The sequence below is a fragment of the Oncorhynchus nerka genome, linkage group LG3 (genome assembly GCF_034236695.1).
Source record: "Oncorhynchus nerka isolate Pitt River linkage group LG3, Oner_Uvic_2.0, whole genome shotgun sequence".
NCBI lineage: Eukaryota > Metazoa > Chordata > Actinopteri > Salmoniformes > Salmonidae > Oncorhynchus > Oncorhynchus nerka.
This window is the reverse complement of record NC_088398.1, coordinates 4,098,967-4,108,966: the sequence shown is the minus strand read 5'-3', so window position 1 is coordinate 4,108,966 and position 10,000 is coordinate 4,098,967. Positions and strand designations below refer to the sequence as shown.

The 10,000-nt window shown below is 50.9% G+C and overlaps 1 protein-coding gene across 2 annotated transcripts in view; it reads right to left on the bottom strand.

Annotated features, from left to right (window-relative positions):
• Positions 1–3,118, bottom strand: part of LOC135559507 (cellular retinoic acid-binding protein 2-like) — a 15,808-nt gene extending 12,690 nt beyond the window's left edge. Inside the window, exon 1 of one of the 2 annotated variants that reach the window (XM_065007214.1) lies at positions 2,562–3,118. In XM_065007214.1, coding sequence (XP_064863286.1) covers positions 2,562–2,643 — 82 coding nt within the window. In that variant the 5' untranslated portion in view covers positions 2,644–3,118. The remainder of the gene's footprint in view (positions 1–2,561) is intronic. The other variant, XM_065007215.1, reaches the window with a different exon arrangement.
• Between the last annotated feature and the right edge of the window lie 6,882 nt (positions 3,119–10,000).

The following is a 10,000-nucleotide window of genomic DNA, read 5'->3' as shown; positions in this document are numbered from 1 at the left end:
CACACACCCACACCCCACACGCACTACTCACACACCCACACCCCACACACACTATTCACACACCCACACCCCACACACTACTCACACACCCATACCACACACACACTACTCACACACCCACACCCCACACACACTACTCACACACCCACACACTACTCACACACCCACACCCCATACACACTATTCACACACCCACACACTACTCACACACCCACACCACACACACACTATTCACACAACCACACTTCACACACACTATTCACACACCAACACCCCTCACACACCCACACCCCACACACACCCACACACACCCACACCCCACACACTACTCACACACCCACACCCACACCCCACACACTATTCACACACCCACACCCACACCCCACACACTACTCACACACCCACACCACACACACATTACTCACACAGACGGTCAGGGTTAAAGGTGAAAGAGCAGAGGCCATAGGAAGCATTTGGAACGGGGTAGACGGAGGAGGAGGGGGAGGAGGGACGAGGGAGGAGTGGTGACAGGTTGCATCCAGCCGCGCTGTAGCCTCTAATGAAACCCAAAGGATCATGGGATCATTCCTCACTGTCAGTCACACCAATACCTAGGTACATTAGATAACTACCATGTGTGTGTGTGTGTGTGTGTGTGTGTGTGTGTGTGTGTGTGTGTGTGTGTGTGTGTGTGTGTGTGTGTGTGTGTGTGTGTGTGTGTGTGTGTGTGTGTTTTAGCATCCAAGTGTGTGCAGATAGAGTTGCCTCTGTTCTCTCTAGAGAGTCTGGCCAAATATTTCTGCTCCTCACCATGCCAGGTCTGTGTGCACGTCTGCGTCTGTGAATGTCCTGGGCCTGTGTGTGTGTGTGTGTGTGTGTGTGTGTGTGTGTGTGTGTGTGTGTGTGTGTGTGTGTGTGTGTGTGTGTGTGTGTGTGTGTGTGTGTGTGTGTGTGTGTGTGTGTGTGTGTGTGTGTGTTCGTGTGTGTGTGTGTGTGTGTGTGTGTGTGTTCGTGTGTGTGTGTGTGTATCCTCTCCTCTCTGTCTGTCTGAGTTACTTTCCTCACATACAGTCCCTCCCTTTTATGGGTACAGCTCCCCTTCTCCTCCCTTCACACTCACACTCACACACACTCACACTCACACTCACACACACACACACACACACACACACACACACACACACACACACACACACACACACACACACACACACACACACACACACACACACACACACACACACCATCTCCCTGGCCTATCTCTCTGTCAGTTTCATTTCATCATATTTTCTTTCTTCTTTTGTTTGACCCATTTTCCTTTCTATTCTCTGGCCCCCACCTCACCCCCTTCTCTATCTCTCAGCACGCTACCCCTCACACACACCCCTCGCGTGGTTAATGATGGGTAAAGACGGAGAGCAGATTTATGTTAATTGGTGCCTCAGTCAAACCAGGAAATTGGAATGCGCGCGCCTGGCCGGTGATGCGCCACTGACTCCGGTTATTCCGGCAGGAACAATGGTGGCATTTAGAACTAGTTCATAACACAGACACATATTTCACTTTTGCGCATGAACACAGGCTTCTCTCTCGATCCTCCCTCCCATATGTGCTTATGTGTTGATATACATATATTCCTGGTATGCCCTTGTATTTTAGTAAAAATAATAAAATTGGCAACCACTGACAGACACTCACACACCCTGCTAGATAAATGAACAGGCGTTGTCTTTTTATTCCATGCAAACTGCTGCAGGTGTGGAGCGAGGCCTTTAAGATTGAGAATGAAATGACAGTGAAATAGCTCTTAGTTTCGGCATGCGGGTTGATAATATTCCAAATGGCCTGCACTGTCACGTCATAACGGACTCTTCTCTCTGAATCGTCTGTTTCTTCCGATCCCACACACACACTTGCACGATGTGATGTTATTTTTCTCCGCGCGGAGACACGGACAGAGGTGCCGCCGTTTGTCTCCATTGTCTGGCGGAGTAACGCAAGGGGGAGGGGAGGCTGGCTGGGGGAGCGGGGCAGTGAGGGGAGGGGGAGAGAAGGATGAAGGAGGCTGGGGGGGGGGGGGGGGCAAGCATCGCCAGAATTACAAAGACCCCCCACTCACGCGACGCACAGAGTGCACCACATGTCTGATTAATAAGTGCATGCATGAACCATTGTGTGTGTGTGTGTGTGTGTGTGTGTGTGTGTGTGTGTGTGTGTGTGTGTGTGTGTGTGTGTGAGAGAGAGAGAGAGAGAGAGAGAGAGAGAGAGAGAGAGAGAGACAGACAGACAGACAGACAGACAGACAGACAGACAGACAGACAGACAGACAGACAGACAGACAGACAGACAGACAGACAGACAGACAGACAGACAGACAGAGAGAAACGTATCTGACCAATATATTAGTGTGTTCAGATAGCTATATTCAATCAGTAATAATTAAATAACTGCTATAATAATAGGCTAGAATAAAGTTAGGGATATATGTACCACAAATATTTACCACCATCCCCTTCATCGCCATCATCATCATCACCACCACCATCATTACCATCACTCACCCAGCGCTTTGAGAAGCTCCTCGAAGTTCTCTGAGCTCTTCATCTTCCAGGTACCAGCGAAGTCAGGGATTTTGCGCTCCATGGTTCAGAGTATAGGGTGGCTGGATTGATCAATTTGAATTATTTTTCAAAACTGATTGTTTTACTCTCCAACTCTTCTCTCTTTTCAATCAGTGCGGGGTCTCGAGGTGGTCAGTGGTCTTCTCTCCCTAACCGGTTTTAAGAGGTGATCTGGATTGGATTTAGACTTTCCGGTCCCGTTAGTTTTGCCCCCTCAGCAGGTTGTGACCGTGTATCTCTCAACTGTTTGACTGAGGTGGCTGTCAGTGCCCTAATCCAACCCTCTCTCTGTCTCTCTCTCGTTGATCCCTATCTCGCCTATGCGTCAGTGCACGTTATGAGCGGTTGCGCTATGAATGGATGGAATGGAAAACTAGCCTCTTCCTTTGACCGCTGATAACATGCCCACTTTCACACTTCAGACACGCCCGACTCACGTCTGTCATGTCCAGGAGCCAACCGGAATCGCCTATGGTTCCTAAAGCCCCGCCACGACCACGCCCGGAGAGAACATGTGCGTTCCAGGACCTCCTAGCTGAGCCACTTGTCACGCCTCTTTATCCCCGCGCACCTTTAATGTGCCAATGGGGTGACCGCGCCCTAGACGCAAGCGCACAAGGGCAAAACCTCATGGAAACATTATTTTATGAGGTGCAATATATTATTTAATTTGTGGTGTTTGTCAGACATGTGGTTCGTGGTTGAAGCCATTGTGCTGTAATTGAAACCGGAAAAACTGTTCTGAGTGCCAGTTTCGGATTTAGCCAATTTATCGTTGGCATGGATGCAGTGTTGAGTGTCAAGGAAGTCAGGTGGTGGTTCAATTCTTGGAGATGATCGAGGGCCAGCTATTGGCTGTAATGTTGAGAATATTTCCCACAAGTTCACCTCACCCCCCCTTCTCCATTTTTCCTCCCTCCCTCTCTCTTTTCTCTACCCTCTTCCCCCAGCGCCGCAGCGATGTGTCATAAAAATAAAAGAGGTGGTAACGGGATACAGCCACTGGCCTCGACCAGCGGGTTATCTATTTAACCGGACTCGCGTGCAGAAACATACCGAACTCACGAGAGAGCAAGAAAGAGACATGAGAGGTGTTTCATATGTTTCCCATGCCAATAAAGCCCTTCGAATTGAATTGAGAGAGAGATAATTTTATTTATTGTCTATTTCACTTTCTTTGGCAATGTAAACATATGTTTCCCATGCCAATAAAGCCCTTTGAATTGAGTTGAGACATACAAACAGACTAACACAAACAGACCCCACATAGCCTCAGGACAGCAACACAATTAAACCCAACCAAATCACAAGAAAACAAAAGTATAATTACTTGACACATTGGAAATAATTAACAAAAAAAACGGACCAAATCGAATGCTATTTGGCCCTAAAAAGATGGCAGAATACCTGACCACTGTGACTGACACAAATTTAAGAAAAGCTTTGCCTATGTTTAGACTCAGTGAGCATAGCCTTGCTATTGAGAAAGGCCGCCGTAGGCAGACCTGGCTCTAAAGAAAAACAGGCTATGTGCTCACTGCCCACAAAATGAGGAGGAAACTGAGCTGCACTTCCTAACCTCCTGCCCAATGTATGACCATATTAGATACACATATTTCCCTCAGATTACTGAGACCCACAAAGAATTCCAAAACAAATCCAATTTTGATAAACTCCCTATTGGGTGAAATACCAGTCTGCCATCACAGCAGCAAGATTTGTGACCTGTTGCCACAAGAAAAGTGCAACCCATGAAGAACAAACACCATTGTAAATACAAGGAGTTGGAGAGAAGGGCAGGGAGCGGTAGCCTCTCAGTGCCTTTGGTGTTGACCCCCGCTGTTCGGTGGAAGAAAGGGGTGAGAGGGAGAAGAGTGAGGGAGGGGAGGGGGGGCTCCGGGGGCTCCGGGCGGGGCTCGTGCTGGGGAGGGGGAGGGGAGGGGAGGGGGGGTATTTGGCACAGAGCTCCGGGCGGGGTTCGTGCTGGGTCGGGGGTCGGGGGGGGGGGTCGGACTGAGGGTCCTAATAAAGACACACACTGTATGATGGATGACTGCAGGACAAAGGGGACGTTAACTATTGACTCTTGATGGATGATCCCATCCACTACACTGCACGCTGGATTAACTCGAGGGTAACCGTGGCGACCAAAGGGCACTCCCCAGAAACCACACACGCACTTAGAGCCCCACCTCACACATGTCCACATCCGTCTGATATAGACACTTTGGCTAACCGCACAGGGAATACTTTACCATCGCCGCCGAGTTGTAATCTAACCTGCAAATGTACGTTTATATAACTATATGGTAATGTAATACACTTTTTAGGCAGAGGCCGTCTGTCCAAGGAACACAATCCAACGCCTCGAATAGAGAGTTGTTTAGTTTGAAGTGAACAAAGCGCGCTGCTTGTGTTTCAGCTGTTGGCAATGATGGCTGGAGATGAGTGATATTGGACTCACTACGCCACCACATGCATCATCCTCTGCCCCCGACACACGCACACGCACACACACACACACACACACACACACACACACACACACACACACACACACACACACACACACACACACACACACACACACACACACACACACACACACACACACACACAGACACTGCAGCATGTCTACACAAGTTCCTCCTCTTGTCCAACAGCAGATACGAGTCATTAGCCACACTTATCAGTTTTCTAATCTATCCATACATCTATCTCTCCATTTGTACTTTCTTCTTCTCTCTTTCTCCGTGTCACTCATAACTCTTTCAGGCTTTGCTCGTTGCGGTGGCTAGTACCTGTTAACTCTTTGGGTGACGTACATTAACCGTAATTAAAACAGAAAACCACATTATTATCAAGATGAAGTTTATAATAATTGTCAAGCATGGTAGTAGCATTTTGTCGCAAGAAGAAGACAATAATTTGAATTCCAACCCTTATTGCCACTATTGTTCTTGGTGGTCATATGAATTCAGACCACAACATGGTCATGGTCATGTATAATAAGCTGTGAGAGATGCGGCTGGTATTGTGCTGTATATTTATGCAGATCATTTGGCCAGTGTGATTTGATCCTTAGTGACCTAGTTAGTCTACAGTGTGCATGAATCAAGCCCACAACCCCAACAGTTTAACCAACACATGTTCAAAGTGTTGGAACTAAGTTGCCTGCACCGGTTGGCACAGGTAGGATCAGCTATTCATCTTACATCCACAATCCTAACCTTTAGAAATAGGGGGGGACGAAACTGATCTTAGATCAGTGTGTAGGGAAACGTTATCCCAGCAGTGGAACGAGGGGTTGATACAGCCTTGTGAATGTGTGTGTGTGATGTGGCACGTCAGCACGTGATGACAAAGCAGCCCTCAGCATTCATCTGCACTCAACCATGCAATCGTCCTCTCAAACTTTCTCTTATTCTTTCTCCTTCTCTCCCTCCTCTGCTTCTCCTTTACCTCACAAACTTTCTCCCTCCCTCCTCCCTCCCTCCGTTTCTCTTGCTTTTATTCTTTTGTGCTGGTGTGACACATTCCTCAAGCATTTTGAGGAGAGTGAGGGAGAGGGGGAAGACAGAAGTGGAGAGGAGAAGGGGACTGAAAGGGGGAAGAGAGAGAGAGTTAGGAACCAGAGAGCAGGTCATTTGTTAGCTCATTGTTCACCTGTAGAAAAGCGAAGGAGTTTGAGTCAGCAGAGAGAGAAAAAGAATGAGAGATCAAAGGCAAACAGAGAGTAACAGAGATGGAATGAAAGAGAGACGTCTGGAAGGAAGAAGACAGAGATGGACAGGTACTACAGAAGAATAAAGAGAGACTGGTAAACAGAGGGATGGTGACAGATGTAAAAGGAGACTCCTCTGAACCTTCTGAGGCGTACGGAAATATTTTCCTCTCTCTCTCTCTCTCTCTCTCTCTCTCTCTCTCTCTCTCTCCCCCCCTCTCTCTATCCCTCCCTCTCTCTCTCCCTCCCTCACTTCCTCCCTCCCTCTCTCCCTCCCTTCCTCCCTCTCTCTCTCCCTCCCTCACTTCCTCCCCTCCCTCTCTCTCCCTCCCTCCCTCCCCCACTTCCCTCCCTCCCTCCCCCTCCCTCCCTCCCTCCTCCCTCTCCCTCCCTCCCTCCTTCCTCCCTCCTCTCTCTCCCTCCCTTCCTCCCCTCCCTCCCTCTCTCCCTCCCTCACTTCCTCCCTCCCTCTCTCTCCCTCCCTCACTTCCTCCCTCCCTCCCTCCTCTCTCTCTCTCCTCTCCTCCCTCCCTCTCTCCCTCCCTCCCTCCCTCCCTCTCTCCCTCACTTCCTCCCTCCTCTCTGCCCTTTCACAGTGTTCTCTCCTCTCTCTCTCCCTCCCTCTCTCCCTCCCTCTCTCCCTCCCTCACTTCCTCCCTCCTCTCTGCCCTTTCACAGTGTTCTCTCCTCTCTCTATCTCCCTCCCTCTCTCCCTCCCTATCTCCCTCCCTCACTTCCTCCCTCCTCTCTGCCCTTTCACAGTGTTCTCTCCTCTCTCTCTCTCTCCCTCCCTCTCCCTCCCTCTCTCCCTCCCTCTCTCTCTCCCTCACTTCCTCCCTCCTCTCTGCCCTTTCACAGTGTTCTCTCCTCTCTCTCTCCCTCCTTCTCTCCCTCCCTCTCTCTCTCCCTCACTTCCTCCCTCCTCTCTGCCCTTTCACAGTGTTCTCTCCTCTCTCTCTCTATCCCTCCCTCCCTCTCTCCCTCCCTCCCTCTCTCTCTCCCTCACTTCCTCCCTCCTCTCTGCCCTTTCACAGTGTTCTCTCCTCTCTCTCTCTATCCCTCCCTCCCTCTCTCCCTCCCTCCCTCTCTCCCTCCCTCACTTCCTCCCTCCTCTCTGCCCTTTCACAGTGTTCTCTCTCTCTCCCTCCCTCTCTCCCTCCCTCACTTCCTCCCTCCTCTCTTCCCTTTCACAGTGTTCTCTCCTCTCTCTCTCTATCCCTCCCTCCCTCCCTCCCTCCCTCCCTCCCTCCCTCCCTCCCTCACTTCCTCCCTCCTCTCTGCCCTTTCACAGTGTTCTCTCTCTCTCTCTCCCTCCCTCTCTCCCTCCCTCCCTCCCTCTCTCTCTCTCTCTCTCACTCCCTTCCTCCCTCCTCTCTGCCCTTTCACAGTGTTCTCTCCTCTCTCTCTCCCTCCCTCTCTCCCTCCCTCTCTCCCTCCCTCTCTCTCTCCTTCACTTCCTCCCTCCCTCTCTGCCCTTTCACAGTGTTCTCTCCTCTCTCTCTCTCCCTCCCTCTCTCCCTCCCTCTCTCCCTCCCTCTCTCTCTCCCTCACTTCCTCCCTCCTCTCTGCCCTTTCACAGTGTTCTCTCCTCTCTCTCTCTCTCCCTCCCTTTCCCTCCCTCTCTCCCTCCCTCTCTCTCTCCCTCACTTCCTCCCTCCTCTCTGCCCTTTCACAGTGTTCTCTCCTCTCTCTCTCCCTCCTTCTCTCCCTCCTTCTCTCTCTCCCTCACTTCCTCCTCCTCTCTGCCCTTTCACAGTGTTCTCTCCTCTCTCTCTCTATCCCTCCCTCCCTCTCTCCCTCCCTCCCTCTCTCTCTCCCTCACTTCCCCCTCCTCTCTGCCCTTTCACAGTGTTCTCTCCTCTCTCTCTCTCCTCCCTCCCTCTCTCTCCCTCCCTCCCTCTCTCCCTCCCTCACTTCCTCCCTCCTCTCTGCCCTTTCACAGTGTTCTCTCCTCCCTCCCTCCCTCCCTCCCTCCCTCCCTCCCTCCCTCCCTCCCTCCCTCCTCCCTCCCTCCCTCCCTCCTCTCTGCCCTTTCACAGTGTTCTCTCCTCTCTCTCTCTATCCCTCCCTCTCTCCCTTCCTCCCTCCCTCTCTCCCTCCCTCACTTCCTCCCTCCTCTCTGCCCTTTCACAGTGTTCTCTCCTCTCTCTCTCCCTCCTTCTCTCCCTCCTTCTCTCTCTCCCTCACTTCCTCCCTCCTCTCTGCCCTTTCACAGTGTTCTCTCCTCTCTCTCTCTATCCCTCCCTCCCTCTCTCCCTCCCTCCCTCTCTCTCTCCCTCACTTCCCCCTCCTCTCTGCCCTTTCACAGTGTTCTCTCTCTCTCTCTCTATCCCTCCCTCCCTCTCTCCCTCCCTCCCTCTCTCCCTCCCTCACTTCCTCCCTCCTCTCTGCCCTTTCACAGTGTTCTCCCTCCTCCCTCCCTCCTCCCTCCCTCCCTCCCTCCCTCCCTCCCTCCCTCCCCCTCCCTCCCTCCTCTCTGCCCTTTCACAGTGTTCTCTCCTCTCTCTCTCTATCCCTCCCTCTCTCCCTTCCTCCCTCCCTCTCTCCCTCCCTCACTTCCTCCCTCCTCTCTGCCCTTTCACAGTGTTCTCTTCTTTCTTCTCGCTCCTCTTTATCTTGCCAAGAACAGTATTGGTAAGTGATACCTCCAATCTGTCAACTCATACAACCCCAAGCTGAACCACCCAGACACACACTCCTAACATTCACCAACATTCATGTCATAACAATCGGTGCCTTTTACCTGTTCAGAACAACGTTGCCAATGAGGCCTTATAACTGTAGGGTTTTTCCAGGTCAGTTTATCCAGGTCAGGTCACATTAGTCAGGAACAACTCAGGGCCCTATAGGTACAACCGACTGACTGATATTTCTCAGTCTTGACCCCTCCCTCCCTCCCTCCCTCCCTCCCTCTCTCCTCCCGTCTCCCTCTCTCCTCCTGTCTCCCTCTCTCATTCAAATCAGGCTCAGTCTTGTGTCAACACTCTCCCCCAGTACTCTAACGGATTACCATTCCCTATCTCCACTGTGACTTCCTCTTCTCCCTGGTATCACTTCCTGGTTCCCCCTCAGTCAAATGACACAGGGTTCCACTCCACTCTAATAGAATGGTTAGAATGGACTTGGCTCATACTGACTTCTATTTACATTCCAGCAGAGAAGGATGTATATGCAGAGTAGACAGTCATCAGGGTCATATAGACGTATGGTTCTGGATAGTCTCTGTCAGTTCTATGGTGGTTCTGAAGCTCTCTCTTACTTACAGCCTCCCAAGCTCCTTGAATGACTGAATGGGTGTCAGGCTGAGCATGTGTGTCTGTGTCTGTGACCGTTTGTGTACTGCCAGCCTGCAGTAAAGACACACGTCTGTGGCGTTCTCCACTTTGTCATCCAGTTGACCCCCAGTAAACCCAGTCACCCCGGTAACCCCACCAGAGATGAACTTGACCCTGACCTATATAGCCTTTGACCCCTGACCTTCATTCTCACAGGAAACTACTGAGAGCCACACACACATATACACACTGAACTCTGAACCCCATTACTTGATTCTAATTTTCGAGAATGCTACTGAGAGATGGTTGTGTCGCTATGCCGAGAGAGAGAGAGACCTGTAAATATGTCTGTTTGTTTCTGATAGCTGAGGTTTATCCCA